The sequence below is a fragment of the Notothenia rossii genome, assembly GCF_949606895.1.
Source record: "Notothenia rossii genome assembly, chromosome: 1".
NCBI classification, from domain to species: domain Eukaryota; kingdom Metazoa; phylum Chordata; class Actinopteri; order Perciformes; family Nototheniidae; genus Notothenia; species Notothenia rossii.
The window spans coordinates 92,754,156-92,773,267 of NC_136912.1; the positions used below are offsets into that span (position 1 = coordinate 92,754,156).

The window sequence follows — 19,112 nt, forward strand, 5'->3', positions numbered from 1 at the left end:
TTAGAGGAATTTGCTTTGCACATGAATATCAAAAACAACCATCCGTGATGCAAATTACAGCAATAGCTTAATATAACATAACAAATCAAAGACCATTCAAATATCAAGCTTAATTGCACATTCCCATTATTCCTGTCACCAAGTTTAACACCTCTGTCCAGTCTGTCCTTGATTTAGAAAGGCAATGAACCCCCCCAAATACACAATGTTAATATAATGTAAATTAAGGTTATATAAAAATAATATCAGCATAGTTCTGTCCACATTAAAGCGTCTAAGTTTCCTTAAAAAGTACAGATGTTGTGAGCTTTTGCAAACCTTAGCATTCATTGTCAATTTACTCTGAATAAAAGTGGCCAGTTTCTGTTATTAAGATACACAATAATGAAGATTGAGATGCTTGTGTCTCACCTCTGACGGAGAGCTCAGCGGTGGATTGGCTGTCTTTTGTCTTGCAGGTGTATTTCCCAGCATCGCCCTCCTCCACGTTGTTGATGATGAGTTTAGTGAAAGGTCCCTCCTGCTTCATCTCGTATTTGTCTCCAGGTTTGAGAGTAGTTCGGCCTTTCTTCCACTCCACAGGAGCTCCGGGTTTGGAGATCTCGCAGCAGAAGACCCCTCCGTCCCCCTCCTTCACCTCCAGGAGCACGAGCTCTCGCTTGAACGTCACCGCAAGAGCTGTTGTTTAGGAAAGAACGTTATTGTCCGTATATGTACTAAAGATTCAATAAAACATCATATGAGACGGAATAAACTTGGCTTGTATCGACACATTTGTATCCGTGGTGTACAGCCTATGAGTGTCAGTGATGAAGGAGGGTTGGCTTTTACATTACATTTCATTTAGCTGACACTTTTATCCAAATCAAATTACAATAAGTCCATCAACCATGAAGATAGAAACTCAAATCAGCAAGAATCCTGCAAGAACATTAGCTTACAATAAACCATTTTAATGTTGGTATAAAATCTGACTGTGTATTTTGATTATTCCTCGTGTTCCTCATACCATCCTAGTTTGTATCACCTTCCTTCTCCCCATTGTTACTTGGTTGCCAGTTGTTTTTTAAAAGCTGGTCTTTAATTTTATGACATATTATTCTCAAAATGTCCCATACAAATTGATGTACACCATAGTTAGTTTTCTTATTATTTTAAATATTGTTTGTCAAGTCTATTGACTGAATAACAAATGTTCCTTTCCTCTTCAAAACTATTCCATACATGGGGTGAAGCCTGCGAGCTAGTTCAGGCAGTCAACTCGAGCACCAATGATACATTAACACGTGACGCACCTCATCCCTCTTACAACCAACCAATCACATTCTCCTAAACATCCCGCTCTATTTAAGCTGCCAGGTCTTCCTGCCTCCGCCTTGCTATGCTGCTGCTGCTGTGTTCACTTGCTACTGCTGCGTTCATGTTTCCATCCCAGCTTCCACCCCAGTTTCCATCCCAGCATCCACCCCAGCTTCCACCCCAGCTTCCACCCCAGCTTCCACCCCAGCTTCCACCCCAGCTTCCACCCCAGCATACACCCCAGCTTCCACCCCAGCTTCCACCCCAGCATACACCCCAGCTTCCACCCCAGCTTCCACCCCAGCTTCCACCCCAGCATCCACCCCAGCTTCCACCCCATCATCCATCCCGGCTTCCACCCCAGCTTCCACCCCAGCTTCCACCCCAGCATCCATGCCAGCTTCCAACCCAGCTTCCACCCCATCATCCACCCCAGCTTCCACCCCAGCATCCACCCCAGCTTCCACCCCAGCTTCCACCCCAGCTTCCACCCCAGCTTCCACCCCAGCATACACCCCAGCTTCCACCCCAGCTTCCACCCCAGCTTCCACCCCAGCATCCACCCCAGCTTCCACCCCATCATCCATCCCGGCTTCCACCCCAGCTTCCACCCCATCATCCACCCCAGCTTCCACCCCAGCTTCCACCCCAGCTTCCACCCCAGCATCCATGCCAGCTTCCAACCCAGCTTCCACCCCATCATCCACCCCAGCTTCCACCCCAGCATCCACCCCAGCTTCCACCCCAGCTTCCACCCCATCATCCATCCCGGCTTCCACCCCAGCTTCCACCCCATCATCCACCCCGGCTTCCACCCCAGCTTCCGCCCCAGCTTCCACCCCAGCTTCCACCCCAGCTTCCACCCCATCATCCACCCCATCATCCACCCCAGCTTCCGCCCCATCATCCACCCCATCATCCACCCCAGCTTCCGCCCCAGCTTCCACCCCATCATCCACCCCAGCTTCCACCCCAGCTTCCACCCCATCATCCACCCCAGCTTCCACCCCAGCTTCCATCCCCAGCTCCACCCCAGCATCCACCCCATCATCCATCCCCAGCTTCCACCCCAGCTTCCACCCCATCATCCATCCCCAGCTTCCACCCCAGCTTCCACCCCATCATCCATCCCCAGCTTCCACCCCAGCTTCCACCCCAGCTTCCACCCCAGCTTCCACCTGTAGGCTCAGGGGGTAGTTATCTAATCATCACTCAATGTTCTTTGTAAATCTGTGGAGTGATGAGGCCCGAGCCTAGACGCCAAACTCAAACTATATGCTGCTGCTAATAAACATATTAAGAAACAGTTGTCTGACTGAAATGTCCCACTTTAACTGGAACCGTTTTTAAAAAGGTTAAGAGTTAAAAACACATAGTTTTAAAGCCAAGCTAATATGGTCCAGAGATATAAACGGAGTTATCCTCTTCAGTCTTCTTCTCTTCACACTCACGTTTGACTCTGAGCTCGGCGCAGGTCTTCTCCTCTCCTGTGGAGCAGCTGTACCTCCCTGCGTCCTCTGGCTGCACGTGGAGGACAGTCAGCTGAGCCACCTTCCCCTCATGGTTCATCTGAAACTTCCCTCGACCTGTGAGCTCTGACAGCAGCTCAGCGTCTCTCTGCCACTGCACCGGGGCGCCCTTCTTGGACAGCTCGCAGCGAAGAGTCACACTGCTGCCCTCCTCCGCCTCCACACCCTTCAGACTCACTCTGAATGTGGCGGGAACCGCTGAGGAACAAAACACAGAGTCCTGATTCAACATCAGAGCAAAAAGAAGATCTTTAAAGAGGCATTTTACAGCTGGTTCAATACACTTCTAACTCGACCGGTTGAATGCCTCTGTAAACCAATCAAGTTGAAGTGAATATCTTTTCAAAATGTCCTATCTTTGTTATTTTATCCTAGTAGAAATGTGTTATAACCCTGGGTGTGTTTTGTAAAGTCACAAGAGACTTTTGATCTCTGGCCTCCAAACTCTATTTATTTCATCTCTGGTTTAAAAATAAATTCTTCTTGTTCTATATAAAACTAACTTCAATATTTTTTTTTATATGACAAAGACTAAATACAACACTGTGTAAACTGTAGTGTTATATATATGTAATCAACATGTTCTCATTCTATAGAATATATAAATCACTGTATAATACCAATGTGGCTGCCTGTGACCTTTGACCTCCAAATGAGACTTGAAAATGCTGTGAAAAACATTTGATTTGGGAAATAAATATTGATATTAAAAACTCATATAATGTAATTTCTTCTGTATTCACTTTACTCCAACAATTGTGTCTATGAGGAATAACAGGTTTCAGCCACACCCTCAAAAGTACTTTATAAATGGAGCCTACTTAATGGGGTGTGTGTGAGAACTAAATGAATACAAAAATAAACCAAGCAGAATGTGTGTGCCAAATTTGAAGCAACTCCCTCCAGGCGTTCCTGAGTCATCACGATAATGGCAAACCTGTTGCCAAACTAATATAAAGATAGCAGGTTTCTTCAACACACAAAATTAATTTATATTTACTCAATGGGATTTGTTTGTTTTTGTGTTCTTCCCTGAGTCCAAGAGGATATATGTGCCAAATTTGAAGCAACTCCCTCCAGGCGTTCCTGAGTCATCACGATAATGGCAAACCTGTTGCCAAACTGAAAAACGAAGAAACTAGAGAGTGGGTTTTCCTGCACTGATTTGATTTAAACTCACCGATGACCTTGACGGTGGCCTTGGTCTTCTGCTCTCTGCACACGCAGCTGTAGACGCCGCTGTCCTCGGGCTCGGCCTCTCTGATGGTCAGCTCCACGCAGGCCTCGCGCTGCTTCATCTGGAACTTCTCCCCGCTCTGCAGCAGATCTCCAGCCAGCCTCCACTGCACCGAGACCCCCGCCTTAGAGAGCTCACAGCTCAGAGACACGCTCTGACCCTCCTCCACCTGCACGTTCCCCAGCTTCTGCCTGAAGGTCACGGGGAGAACTGAGAGGCAGAGAGAAAGGCAGGTCAAGAGAAGGAAGTGATATCAAGAGTTTAATGAACAGCAATGTTAAATAAATAAAAAAGATTAAGACCAAGTATTGTCCATCTCATGGATACATAAAAACATGGAGACCAATTATGGAAAACAAATCTACTTATTGGCTGATTTTCCATTTTGTCTACATACAAAATTAGTCTTTGAAGGCGGGGTAGGTAATTTTGGAGAAACCAGCTCGAGCGCGCTAGAATTTGAAAATACGCAGCCGGAAAAAATCTGCCTCTTCCTTCAGACTTCCTCACGGAGCCCCTCCCCCAACACACACGGACGCACACATGACCAATGAGGGCACGAGATAACTTTGTGCACAGATGGAAGGCTGACAGGCAGGTAGGCCATCCAGTTATTTTAGCCGGGCCAGCTCAGATGATTGGTCGTGCTTTTTACAGCGCCACGGCTTCCACAGATGACATTTTTTTATGGATTTTTTGTCAAAGCACTTCAGATATTCATTGCTATCGGGATGTTAAGAGCATTCCATGGAATATAGCAACAAGTGTATCTCGAGCCGGTTTCTCAAACGTACCTACAGTACCCCACCTTTAAGTGCTTTAATGTAAAAAATCAAACATGAATGTGTCGTATTCAAACTTTGCAGTCATCTATTGCAGCATAACTTTTCAAAAATGTATGATTACATGTGATCATTCATGTCCATTTTTATATCCTTATTTGAAAACTATATTTCGTTTTTAGCCAATAATGGGTTTCTACCACACCTAGTACATTGATTAAATGTGCAGATAATTTGTGTTACTTTAATGACCACTTGAGGCCTATTTGTGGTCTATTTCTGGAGTTGGCAAATAAAATGTGTTTTGTAGTAAATGTAGTATATATTTTGTTTTATAAGTCTTAGCTAAGGTAAGGTATTTGGGAATTTAACATTAAGTATAAAACTAATTACATAAGAAAGAGGTTTGTGGCTTAAAATGATTGTATTCATCAATCAAAATACTCATATTCATATGAGTTAACTACCAATATTCCACTCATTGACCCCGGAGACATTTGGTTGATTAAAAACCCAACGTTGTCTCAGTTTGGACTCCCTGCCCCTTACTGTTGACGGTGAGCGTGGCGGTGGTCTCGATGTCTCCACAGATGCAGGTGTAGATGTCGCTGTCCTCCGGCGTCACGTCAAAGATCCTGAGCTCCATCAGGACGTCTCTCTGCCTCAGGTGGTACTTCTCTCCGTGGGTCAGCACCTCGCTGCCTCGTCTCCTCCACTCCACAAAGGGAACGGGTTTGGACAGTTCGCAGCGCAGAGCCGCCGTTCCTCCCTCCTCCACCGCCAGGCTCCTCAGCTTCTGCTTAAAGGTGACCGGCAGAGCTGAGGGGATACGGGGGGACAAGGGTCCGGATTAAACACTATGGAGGGAGAATACATACGCTTCTACTAGGCCTTGTAATTAAATGTTATTAGATGTGTTTGCTTAATCAAGAGCCTTAGCACGAGAGTGGGAAAGATACAAAATGTTATTTCTCATACTGTTGGTCTTGTTCCCACACAAACAGTACATTTTTATTTACAGATAAAGATTAGTCTAATCCAGGGGTGGCAAACTCAATTTCTTCGTGTGCCACATCAGCATTACGGTTGCACTCAGAGGGCCGGTTGTAACTTTAAGACTATATAAAAATACATATATAAATATTTAATATATATAAAATAATGTATTATATGACATTATTGCCTCTGCATTGGATTATTATCGGATAGGGTAATAACTTCATAATTAACTACGTCTGAAAGCAGAAGTCTAGGGCAAATCATTGCAAGTCTCTTCACTGAGAATGTTACAAAAGGATTTAAAAAAAATAATAATTCTGAGAAAAAGGCAAATTCTAAGAAAAAATGAATATTTTGAAGAAAATAAGTCAAATTCTGAGAAAAAAAACTTGTTCTAAGAAAAAAAGTCAAATTCTGAGAAAAAAGTCAAATTTGAGATGCATTGTGGGATATGTAGTTTATGGGCAACGTGCTTCTGTAAATCGGCATGTAACCGTATAATAAACATATTATATTCTTTGCAAGCTCTTGAGGGGCCGCATTAAATGAAGTCGCGGGCCGGATTTGTCCCCCGGGCCTTCAGTTTGACACCCCTGGTCTAATCTAATAATTTTTGATATAATACTACTTGTAGAATTAGATTCCATGTTAACAAAAACTGACAAGTTATATTCATTTACCGGAGTGCATTTAACTTGATTAATCCAATTAATAACTTTATGCATGAGGATTATTTTAAGGTAAATTTAAGCTTTGAATGTCTGTCACCATAAAATATGACGTAACATATTTTTTGCTTAATGAATGCAACATTTCAATTGCAGCTACAATTGTTGATCAAATGACATTCAGTACAGCCCTAATTATGCTATTTGTAGACTAAACTCACTTTCCCATTTGTGTCTTTTGTGTCCTTCCTACCGTTGATTTTGACGGTGGCGGACGTCCTCTGGTCGGCACACACGCAGCTGTAGAGCCCGCTGTCCTCAGGAACAGGTTTCCATATGAGCAGCTCCAGCATGGTGTCCCTCCTCTTCATCTGGTGTTTCACTCCGTTCTTCAGCAGCTCGTGTCCTTTGTTCCACTCCACAGGAACTCCAGGTTTAGACAGCTCACAGCGCAGCAGCACGTTGTTCCCCTCCTCCGCCTGCATGCTCTTCAGCTGCTGGACGAATGTGATGGGGATGGCTGTAAAACCAGAGGAGATATTTTTAATAAAGTTTAACTTTAAGTTCAACTTTATTGTCAATCTTTTCAGTTATATACAAATATATATATTTTAAAAAAGGTATATACCTATATATATATATACACACAATCAACAGACACATTTATACATATGGACACATTAAGACCTAAAGAACTAAGAGAAAGAAGAAAAAAGGCTCAGTGTTGGAGAAAAGTTTGACGCATTTGGATGCATTACATACATATTGTGCCAGCTAGTCAGAAAAAACGTTTTAAACCACGACATGTGGAACTATATAACATTTTAACTCTCAAGGACGTGCACAATACCCGGCTAGGTAGCCCTTAGGAAGGCTAAGGGCCTAGCGCAGCCTATTTGTCCCCTTAAAGGTGGGGTATGTAATTTTGGAGAATCCAGCTCGAGTGCGCTAGAATTTGAAAATACACAGCCGGAAAAAATCTGCCTCTTCCTTCAGACTTCCTTACAGAGCCCCTCGTCCAACACACACGAACGCACACATGACCAATGAGCGCACGAGATAAGTTTGTGCACAGATGGAAGGCTGAGAGGCAGGTAGGCCATCCAGTTATTTTTTGCCGGGCCGGCTCAGATGATTGGTCGTGCTTTTTACAGCGCCACGGCTTCCACAGATGAAATTTTTTTATGGATTTATTGTCAAAGCACTTCAGATATTCATTGCTATCGGGATGTTAAGAGCATTCCATGGAATATAACAACAAGTGTTTCTGAAGTGAATTACCTATACCCTACCTTAAAGTAAAACATATTTGACTGTTTTGGATGCATAAATACAAGTAGCCCATTAATGCCAAACTTAAACTAAATTAAATCAACATATTGTACGAACTCCATTCCTTTCTATATTGTTTACCCAGCATCTATTTGCCCCCAGGGAATGAACATTATACAGAGCGAAAAAAAGATACATGAATTTAACCTGGTTTACTTTGAATATACTGTATTTGAAACACCATTAAGGTAAATAAAGAATGCTAACCCTGTTTACACTTTGAGATATTTAACAATACAAATAGTTATATTGATAAAGACAAATCTAAGAAACACTTTCAGAACTATTGTGACATTTTGGGTTTAGTTCTGTAACGTAAAAACCTTTTTCATGGGTGACTTTAGTTCAAATGTTGTTCGAGTTGCTGCACTCCAACACAAAAGCTTGAGTTAATGTGCGCTCATCAATACTACTGCAGAGCACAACAGCAAACATGTGAAAATCAGACAGAAATGGCTGAATTTACTTTGAAACACACTCCTGTGAAAGACTGTTTTGATGAAACTGTGAATGTTTTAGTTGACATTATGTAAAGTGCAAAGTGAACAACAGACCCTGGACTTTGAGGCTGGCCGTGGTGCGGTGGTCTCTGCACTGACAGGTGTATTCTCCTGAGTCTGCAGGCCTCAGGGCTTTGATGGTGAGGGTGATGAGGGTCTTCTTCTGTTTCATCAGGACCCGGTCTGAAGGCCTGAGGCTCTCTAAGCCTCTCTTCCAGTGGAACGGGGCCCCAGGCAGCGAGTACTCACAGCTCAGGGTCACCGTCTCCCCCTCTCTGGCCTCCACAGGCTCCAGACCCTGGGTGAACTCTGCTGGGATGGCTAAAAGCAGAGGAAAAACAAAAGAAAAGTTCAAAAATAAGGAGAGAATTAAATGCTATTGAACATTTTACTTATAGCTTTTATATAATCAGTCACAGTTAACCCTTTCATATATATCGCTCCTACCAACAGACTTGTAGGAGCCAACATGCTCGTTCTGCCATTGTTATTATTTATATTATTATCTTCATTTCTTTTTTACGTTTGATTCTTATTGTTTATCACTTCCGGCAATTGTCACGTGGGTGTGGTTTATTGGTATTTGGTCATACCTACGTTACCATACGTATCTAGGGCCGTTTCTCAATCGTGAGGAAACTGGCTTCCAAGCCAATATTTCAAGGATGCTACGTCATCGAGTGCCGCCGAAGGACTGTTCCAATCTTCCAGCATACTTGGAATTCCACCGAGGCCACGTCCTTGGTTTGGGGGTAATTTCGAGGCTGCACATGGGTAGACTTCGCGTCCTTCAAATCCCCACAATGCTTTGCGCACGGACCAATTTCAAAAACCCTTGCGGAGAATGGCTGAACCGACGCAGCACACATTGAAATGTAAATATATGGTGTGGCGTAGAACATGTGTTGGTAAATATGTTACTTTGTTACATTTGTTTGTTATCATCCAAAATGTGTTCCGTGAAAGTAAAGCAAGTTCATAATTAGATAGACATCGTGAGGTATTTATTTTCGGTACAGTTTATGTTGAAACCGTTAGAGAGAGTGGCACACTTGTTAGCCTGTTCCATTCTTCTTCGTTTTCCGAAGCCGTGGCTTGGAAGCATACTTGCTTCGTTTCTGAAGGAAGTGACTTGGAAGTATGCGACTACCAAGCCAGTATCCTCGCGATTGAGAAACGGCCTAGGTCACCTGTTGGATGCCGGTATTGGATATGACGTAGAGGAGAGGGTGAATTGCTCGGATACTCTCTGTTGACCGTGTGGTCTGGAGTTGTATATTTTTTGTTTTTCGTCTTTATTAAACACCACGTACTACAAATGACTACGGACTCTGTATGGAACGCGTCACAGCGAAGAGCAAGTTTTAGCCTCTCAGCGGCATTACTCATAGTTACTCATTTTGCCGCTACAAGATTTATTAATAAAAAACTTTTCTAGGATGTTTAGATCTATGTCATCTGTCATCTGACTCCACCCGAATGCTCACATTTATTTCATTGGATGTTTATGAGCCAATCACAGTGCTCCACATCATCTTAAACTGCCACACCCTTTTATTCAGGACCATGAGGTGAGGCACATTTTAATCATATTGTAAAAGTGACTAGTTTCTGTTTACACTGTTAGTCTGTCTAAGGAGGATCCATGGGATATTGAGAAATACAGTTTTTGATTTATTCTGAGTGTTTTGTTTTTATTTTTGGATTTAATAGGCATCCTATTAATTGTTTACACATAATACACAACTTAGTAGGACATACTGTTTTCTGGAAGTTTAGAAATCTTACATTATTAGACTTAAAATGGTTGTAAAATCATACAAAATATATTCGCAAAAAGTTAAATATTCATGAAAAATTTATTAATTAGTGTTTATCTTCAGGCAATAAATATTTGATTGCTAATTATATATGATTGAATTTGGAGTCGAAATTGACCATTCAAATATTGTTTTTATAATATTGACAGGTTGATGATAGGCAAAAGTAAGCAATCCCATTCCTTTAATAGAATACTCCTCGTACCTCTGACCGTGACGACAGCCCTGGTGGTGACCGATCCAGCGCTGCACTCATAGACCCCGGCATCGCTGTTGCAGACCTCCCGAATCGTCAGTCGTGCTTCGCAGCCTGAACGACTGGCGGCGTATCTCGAGGAGTTCCACATCAGGCAGCCATCTTTGTACCACAGGATGTGACACGGCTTGGAGGCCACACAAGATAAAACCAACCCCCCTCCTTCAATTGCCTCGCAGTCTTCCAGGGCCTTAATAAGGGTTGGACGCCTCTCTAAACATGTGGGGAAATAAATGCAAATCAGGAAATGTGACATGTGACACACACGCTAAAAACTGTCGGTCAGATAGATATGGTAAAAGTACACACATCCTTTACTCAAGTAGAAGTACACATACTCGTGTTTAAAAATACTCTGGTAAAAATAGAAGTACTGACTAAACTTCTTTACTCAAGTCAAAGTAAAGAGGCTTTGAAATGTACTTCAGTAAAAAGTACCCATAACTAGCAGCTGTTTTAAAGAGTACCTGACCTCCCTTTATATTAATAGAACAATAATGTCATTGTTAGCTAATGAATGTTTCCATGGTGACCAACGGCAACATGACAACGTTTCCATTGGTCCCTCTTCTTTAGAGAAGACCAGGAAATGATGGATACACGGATCGTGTTCAAATCAATAGGCACGCAATGACTCTAAATAATAATGATCACGCCACCAAACGCACATTCAGACTAAAGGAACCAGCCTGTTTGGAAAATGAGAGAAGTAGAAAGTACAGGTATTTGTGTTCAAAATGTAAGAAGTAGAAAGTACAGGTATTTGTGTTCAACATGTAAGAAGCAGAAAGTACAGGTATTTGTGTTCAACATGTAAGAAGTAGAAAGTACAGGTATTTGTGTTCAACATGTAAGAAGTAGAAAGTACAGGTATTTGTGTTCAACATGTAAGAAGTAGAAAGTACAGGTATTTGTGTTCAACATGTAAGAAGTAGAAAGTACAGGTATTTGTGTTCAACATGTAAGAAGTAGAAAGTACAGGTATTTGTGTTCAACATGTAAGAAGTAGAAAGTACAGGTATTTGAGTTCAACATGTAAGAAGTAGAAAGTACAGGTATTTGAGTTCAAAATGTAAGAAGTAGAAAGTACAGGTATTAGTGTTTAACATGTAAGAAGTAGAAAGTACAGGTATTTGTGTTCAAAACGTAAGAAGTCAAAGTAAAAAGTCGTCAGAAATATAAGAGTAAATTACTGATACCAGAAAAATGTACTTAAGTACAGTAACAAAGTATTTGTACTCCTTTACTTCCCACCTCTGGATTAAAGCCTTACCTCTAACCAACAGCGAGGCGTACGTTCTTTTGTCCCCCGCTGCAAACGAGATGGTGCCGGTGTCTTTGCGGGCGAGCTGTCTAAATGTGAGGGTGTGGTATCCTCCGGGCACCATCTGGATCTCGTTGAGGTCATTGGTGTACAGCAGAGTCTCGTCCAGATACCATTTGACCCCGATGTAGTCACTGGGACAAATTCGACACCTGAACGTGACCGTGTCGCTTTCCAGACACTCAACATCCTCCAATTCATCCAGGATCAACACCTTTTGACCTGAGTGGAACGTGGAAAAGATAGAAGAGTCAGATATCCCATAAACTTAATTTGCAGTAGCTGTATTCGGATAGAAGACCAAAAGAAGAAGAACGCATCGATTGTAGTTCACATTTTATCGAGAAAATATTATATTTTCTGAACAAATAATCAACGACGACTGTTCTCGCATCGCCAATTATTTGGTGCATTATAGTGACTCCTTCTGGTTACTACCCATACTGCAGAAAGCAGTTCTTTTTAGTTCCCATGTGACAGGAAGTTAGCTCAAGACATTTTAAAATGGCATGTGTGCTCCGGTGAAGATGATGTCAGTTTATCCGGTGCCATCCATGGTTCATAGCCTTTGAGAAGGCATTACCTGTACGTTTTTATGTTTCTACATTACATATCTTTGCTTTGAGTGCATTACTGTGATCATTTATCCAAGCTTACATTTTTGTAGTTGTTGTACTGTATCAAAATATAACCTAAACATTGCATCTATACTTTGGCATTGACCTCATTTCATGCTGTCTTGGGCCGTTTCTCAATCTCGAGGAAACTGGCTTCCAAGCCAATATTTCAAGGATGCTACGTCATCGAGTGCCGCAGAAGGACTGTTCCAATCTCCAGCATACTTGGAATTCCACCGAGGCCGCGTCCTTGGTTTGGGGGTAATTTCGAGGCTGCACATGGGTAGACTTCGCGTCCTTCAAATCCCCACAATGCTTTGCGCACGGACCAATTTCCCCAAATCTGTGGAGGAAAATGTAAGGCGGGGCCTCTCATATGACGCACACTTGCTCGCCTGTTCCACTCTTCCTTTTCCGAATGCCAGGAAGGATTCTTGCCTCGCTTCTGAAGCAAGTGACTCGGAAGACATGTGCTACCAAGCAAGCATCCTCGCGATTGAGAAACAGCCTTGGAGTATATCTATGTATGTTATTGTTATGTCATCCGTCTGCAGAGAGGTGAGGAGGCTCTCAAGTCAAATGCTTTTATTTTTGTCTTTCTTCTGCATAGTCTCAGGAAACTTCCCAGCTGTGGGGAAAGGATTTCTGATTCTGGTGTAGAGAGATTATTTATAAGAGCTGCTTTATTTTGTGGTGAAAGAAATGCTATGGCTTCTTTAGGCTTAAAGTAAGTAAGTAAAGTTTATTTATAAAGTGCTTTTCACTAGGGCTGTGCCATTATGGCAAAAATCATAATCACGATTATCTTTGGTCAATAATTGATATCACGATTAAAAACGATTATCCATTTACTTTGAAAACATCCATTTAGTGAACAGTATGTTTTTAACAGTTGATTACCCTGAACTTTAAGTATAACTGAAAAACCAATTAAAAAAATAATTTTAAAAATAAATAATTACATTTTTTTTTTTTTAGTTCACAAAAACTATATATAAATAACTAGTTGATATGTGCTGTCGTTTCTGTATTTTTTCAGTTTCACACTGCTTGCTTAGTAAAGCTATAAACATCACTTTGTGGTCCTGAGTTTTGCTGTGAGAGTCTTTATCTCGCTGGTTAACAGAGAAAGGGATTTCAGCGATGCCAATATAACATCAAATATCTTACAAATTGTAAAGATGCACAATCCTGATTAATACGGTGGATACATTGTATTATTTGTGCTTCTTCCACATTTCTTAACATAAAGATCTGTCCTGATGTGGCCTTAAGTACCTTTAGCCCAACTATGTATAATGTATCACCCCTGAACCGTAGAAGTGCAGTGCCATGTTCTCACCCTGCACAGTCAGCTGTGCTCGGCTCTGCATGGTACCGACGTCACACGTGTAAACATCCATATCTGACTTCTCCAGACAGGTGATGGTCAGAGACAGTAATACGCCTTTCTGCCTGATGACGTACTTCCTGCCGGACCTCAGCTCCACCATGCCCTTCAGCCAGGTCACCCGCTTGGCCGGCTGCCTGGTCTCACAGTCCAGAGTCACTTTGTCCTTTTCCTCGGCTCGTGTTTCCCTCAACTCCCTCGCAAATGTGTGCTGGAGTTCTGTAAGGGATAATGTTTAGCTTCACATTTATGCTGCAATCCAAAAACCATCAATTTAAAAAGGTAATCAGAAGTACATTTGCATTTATTTAAATAAATATAACATACTTAATTTACTGTTCTGCGTGTAAATTGATGTCAAAATGTGTTGACAATGTTATAGTGTAGCAGACTTTGGTAGACAATCTCTGTAAGCAAACTTCTCTGCACTTAAATAATTCAAATGTTTAAGATTGCTAAAAGAACATTTGGAGACTTCACTTGAGAGAACAGATTTGTGTACACAGGCCAAAGAAAGATATGTTTATCACAGACAGTCATAGGTTTTACTTATTTTTTCTTGACAATGTCCAACTTCAATTGATTAAGAACACTAAATAGTATTGTTAATCAAGCTCACCTCATATTTGTTTCGAAAGCCCACACCTACCTCTGATGTCCAGCTTGGCCCTTGTTGCGATGCCATCGGCCTCACAGCAGTACTCTCCAGAGTCGTTGATTGTGGTGTTCTTGATCACCAATCGTGCCAAGTTCTTCTCTACACTCATCTCATATCTGGGACTCGGTCGGATGAAATGGCCATTTTTCAGCCAACGGATGGTGGCTTCTGGTTTGGTGATCTCACAGCTCAGCTCTGCGTCCTCGCCCGGTACCGCTTTGACGTTCAACAGGTCCCTGAAGATGTGCACTGGCTTCTCTAAAGGAAGGAAATGCACATTTAATTTGTATACATTTACCAATGCATGTTCTATTTATTTGTGTGGTATGAAGCAGGATGTGTTTCAACTCAAACTTCTCAGAAAGCAAAGATGCATGTTGTGGTGTCCCACAGGGAACGTGCCTGGGCCCACTTCTATTTTCATTTATTTGGGAAAATGTTTGATAATTTGCAGTTACCAAAGGTCATTTGTTACTTCCTTATCCAAAACTCAGTCAGTAAAAGGGCATCAAGAACAGGGAACTCCTACAAACCTACACAAACTTAACACATTTGAAGTAAATATCTATTTAAAATAATCTAAAACTAATGTGACACAGGTATTTTACCTTTAACGAAGAGCATGGTCCTACAGCTTAGATCCTTAATTGTGAAGACCACGTCGCCAGCATCCGTTAGCATAGCATCTCTTATGGTCATCTTATAGTTACGACCATTGTTGATAACCTGGAGTCGGCTGTCGGTTACCACCACCTGGCCATTAATGGTCCAGAAAGGTTCTTCATCGACGTTATGAGAGAGGTTGCATTCAAAGGTGCAGATTTCGCCTTCCAGAACAGATGTTGTCTTCATGCGTTGAACAATACTGATGTGTAAGTCTGAAGAGAGATATAATAACAAAGAAGAGAGTAACAATACAGAACGGGGAAACATTTACTGTAACATAACTGTCAGTTCTAAACAACGTTTTTTTGAGGCTCAAAATTAAAACATTTCCCCCATTTCTTCTTTCATTTTATTAACCCTACCTATGAAAAGGACTACGCAATATTTTACATATAATTGTGAACCAGTAAGTATAGAAAACAACTTTATCCACAATGGGTGGAGATTGGTTTGAATGGTTGTTCCAAAAACACTCAACTTTTACACATGAGCGAACATGGAAGTCCATCTTGAGTTTCTTTCAGATTTACTTTTCTGATATTCAGATAATCTTTGCATGTGTTGACTGGAAATACGAGAACTTTTCGTAAGTTTTCCTACGAATAGTTGTTTGACAATAAATTGATTATTTGGCAGCTCGGTTGTCAACAGGTCTAATGTCTTCCTACTCACCATGCACAGTAACTTTGGCCTTGGTCTGGCTGGTTCCCAGATCACAGGTGTAATGTCCAGTGTCCTCCTTGCACAGGGAGTGGATGATCATTGCCATGGATTTCCCAAACTGAAGTAACTCGTGTTTATCATCAGCGGTCAGGACTGTACCATCTTTCCTCCACACAGGGGTCACCGTATCTTTGGAAATTTCGCACTGCAGACAGACCTCCCCTTGCTCTTCTCCTACTACATCCTCCAGAGACCTCAGGAACACGGCTGGGCGCTCTGCAGCCAAAGACACCGTTTAAAAGCGAATATGTTTCTCAGAAATTTGAGGTCCAGAAAAACGTTTATTTGCATGCTTTAGAAACTTCTAAGACAATTCTGGACATATGTCTTCCAATCGTCTGATATAAAGAATCATATCCCTATAGCAATATCAGTAAAAATTATTTGCAATTAAGTTTCTTTTCGCAATCATGCAGGCCTAGTTTTTGCCTTTTTTGCGGCACATTTGTTGTGTATGTTATTCTATGTATCGAGAAACAGGTGTTAGAAGAAATCACCCCCCCCCCAGCTATTGACCAAACTGACCTTTGACATTTAAGGTGGTAGTCTCTGAAAGGAGGCCTGTTTTGAAGGTGACCGTGCTCTCCTGTGGCCGCAGCTTCTTGAAAGTGAGGCTGTGCATGGTGCCCATGTGCTGGATCCTGTTGATGGCGTTGCAGTAGAGGCGGACGTTGTTGAGGAGCCACTCCACGTTAGCAACCACGTAGTTCAGCTCACAGGAGAACGTGGCGTTGCCCTCCTCCTCGATTTCCACCGGCTCGAGGTGTTTCACCAGCTTCAGCGTACGCACTGCAATTAAAATGTGGAGCAAATCAACAACTCGTGTACATAGGTAGTGTAATAAAAACACCGGAAAGTAATGACTATCCTAAACAGGAAATGTGGGTGTAATTTTTCAGTATCTTATTTGATTCAAAACTAATTAGATCCAGATGCTTATTTCAGGGTCTACTGCATTCTGATGTGTCTCTTGTAACATAAATATTGGAAGTCATGATTCAGAACAAAATACATCTTGAATATAACATGATTACTTTACCCACCCCTTACAGAAAGTTCACTACACCTTAACCCTATATGGTCAAACCTAAATAGTTGAACCATATTCAAACATTTTATTTCTTCAGTTCTTTTTTCCCCGTTTTTTTAAAAGGGATTATTTATTGCATTAATTAGAAATTACAATTGTTTTTTTCCCCCAGAGATGACAGTGTTATAGCAGAATGTTTAATACAGCTTATTTCTGATATTCATTAAAGATCACTTGGTATTCCATATGATGTGTGTTACTGAGTTGGGTCGCACACAGTTAGAGAGACAATGGTCGTTCTGAATTATCAATAGATGTATTCATTTTAAGTGAGCTGACACCGAGGTTAGAGGAAGTTCAGAGAAGGCCTCCGGTTATAAAAACAGTTAACCTTTGTTAGTTTACTAATCCTAAAGATGTCATGAGATGATGACGTTTAAACATATACAGCTTTCAGAGAGAAAAACATGTGACATTTGTGTGGTAGGCTGCATGATCAAATGTGTGTGCGTTAAACATGCTTAGGGAAAATGTGTGTGTGTTCATTGCAGTGGCTATATATGCTGATTGTTGCTACTGTTAAGGGGCATTTCCGCAATTGGCTGCTGTGGCAGCAGGTGATGTACTTCCCATTATTGTTTGTTTGTTGCAACAACTAAATAATAATTATTGATCAGCTATATCTGTGTTTGTGTTTTATTGATTCCTCTCTGTTTCATTCTTTCCTGTTGTGTTATGCTGGATCGGCACAACAACAGCATATATGATTATGTTTCATTTATCAAACATTGTTTTTTATCTTAAATAAATAATGTAATTTTCTCAAGAAAATGTGTTATCTTGAGAACGGAAAAAAATGATCTTGGGAACATCTGTTATTTCAAGAAACGGACATAAATACTTTGGGATGTAAAGCAAACTTGTTATCATGCTAACCAAATGTAATTAAATGATTCAACAATGGCCTTTGACGGCTTCTTTACACCTCACCTTCCACTTTAAGATGCGCTGTGCTCTGTGAGCCCCCGGCCATGCAGCGGTACTGTCCTGCATCTATCCCTGTTAAACCATGAATGGTCAGGTGCGCTCGTTTCCCTTCCCTCTTCATGCTGTACTTGTTGGAGGTCTTCAGAGCCGTGCGGCCTTTAAACCAGCGCACCACCCGGGGAGACGGAGCAAACGCACAGCTCAGAGTCACAGAGCTCTTCTCCTTCGCTTCCACATCCTCCAGGGGGTGGGCAACCTCAAGATGACGCTCTACAGGGGAACGATGAAATGCTGCTTAATAAGACATTCTTCAAAAATCCCAAGTTCATTGACAAAGATAAAGGAATGAAGCAGAAGAAACATTATAACACAAAATAGAGAAAAAGAAGGGCAAAAAAGACAACAATCTGACTATGAAACAGTATACAGAAAAACATTGAGGAGTAGAAAAGAAGAGAAAGCATGTTGGTAAGCAGACAAACAGAAAAGAATTCTCCGACATTATGAAAAATCGCGAGTTTAAAAAAAAAATTTTTTAAAGATATTTTAAGACAACTAAAATGTCAAAATTAACTTCCATGAAGCGAAAAACTGTGAAAAACGGACAACACTAAAAGTTTATTTTACTTGAAGTCGGACCAAAATGACCATCATGTTGTATTGAAGAAAACTTATTTTTAGTATTATTGTTTACTTAGGTAAAAGATCTATTGAGAAGTGGGTTCATTTTCTCATAGACTAGAATCTCACTTTAATTGGCAACCAGTGGAGTTGCCCCCTAACGGTTAGAGAAAATGCAGATATAAGGTACTTGAGTATGTGGTTTCCACTATTCCACTGAATATAGAAACCATTAACAATATCGTTTCTCTGTATACAATGATTTCATTTTTAATTAAGAAATTACAAATCGCTGTATCAACGGCCTCTCTTTGAACCACTCACCTTTGACTGTAAGCTGCGCTGTGGAGCGACTCTTTCCGGCCACAAAGAGCACGGGGCCCGACATGGAGCTCTGTGTGGAGGTGAGGCAGAGGCTGTGCACGGTGCCCTGCCTGTCGATGTTCACTGCTGAACATGCCTCCAGCACCTCTCCGTTCAGGGTCCATCGGGGGGGCCTCCCTGACTTCAGGCTGGTCTCCACCTGGAACAGCGCGGGCTCCGGTTCCATCACCTCCACGGAGCTCATCCCCCTCACTATGCTGATCGCCTGCTCTGCATGTACAGCCGTTATACACATGAACACTACTGACACTACTCCAGACTTACAACAAAAACACTCATGGTTTGGCAGT

General features: G+C 41.7%; 1 protein-coding gene across 1 annotated transcript in view; it reads right to left on the reverse strand.

The window, feature by feature from the left end:
* obscna (obscurin, cytoskeletal calmodulin and titin-interacting RhoGEF a) overlaps positions 1-19,112 on the reverse strand; it is an 89,257-nt gene that overhangs the window by 66,233 nt on the left and 3,912 nt on the right. Inside the window, exons 7-21 of the mRNA XM_079650988.1 lie at positions 18,763-19,032; positions 17,821-18,087; positions 16,326-16,589; positions 15,750-16,016; positions 15,020-15,289; positions 14,403-14,669; positions 13,706-13,972; positions 11,696-11,968; positions 10,372-10,635; positions 8,401-8,667; positions 6,768-7,034; positions 5,397-5,666; positions 4,009-4,275; positions 2,751-3,026; positions 419-678 (exon numbers count right to left, since the gene is read on the reverse strand). Of these exons, the coding sequence (XP_079507114.1) occupies positions 419-678; positions 2,751-3,026; positions 4,009-4,275; positions 5,397-5,666; positions 6,768-7,034; positions 8,401-8,667; positions 10,372-10,635; positions 11,696-11,968; positions 13,706-13,972; positions 14,403-14,669; positions 15,020-15,289; positions 15,750-16,016; positions 16,326-16,589; positions 17,821-18,087; positions 18,763-19,032 (4,016 nt within the window). The remainder of the gene's footprint in view (positions 1-418; positions 679-2,750; positions 3,027-4,008; positions 4,276-5,396; positions 5,667-6,767; positions 7,035-8,400; positions 8,668-10,371; positions 10,636-11,695; positions 11,969-13,705; positions 13,973-14,402; positions 14,670-15,019; positions 15,290-15,749; positions 16,017-16,325; positions 16,590-17,820; positions 18,088-18,762; positions 19,033-19,112) is intronic.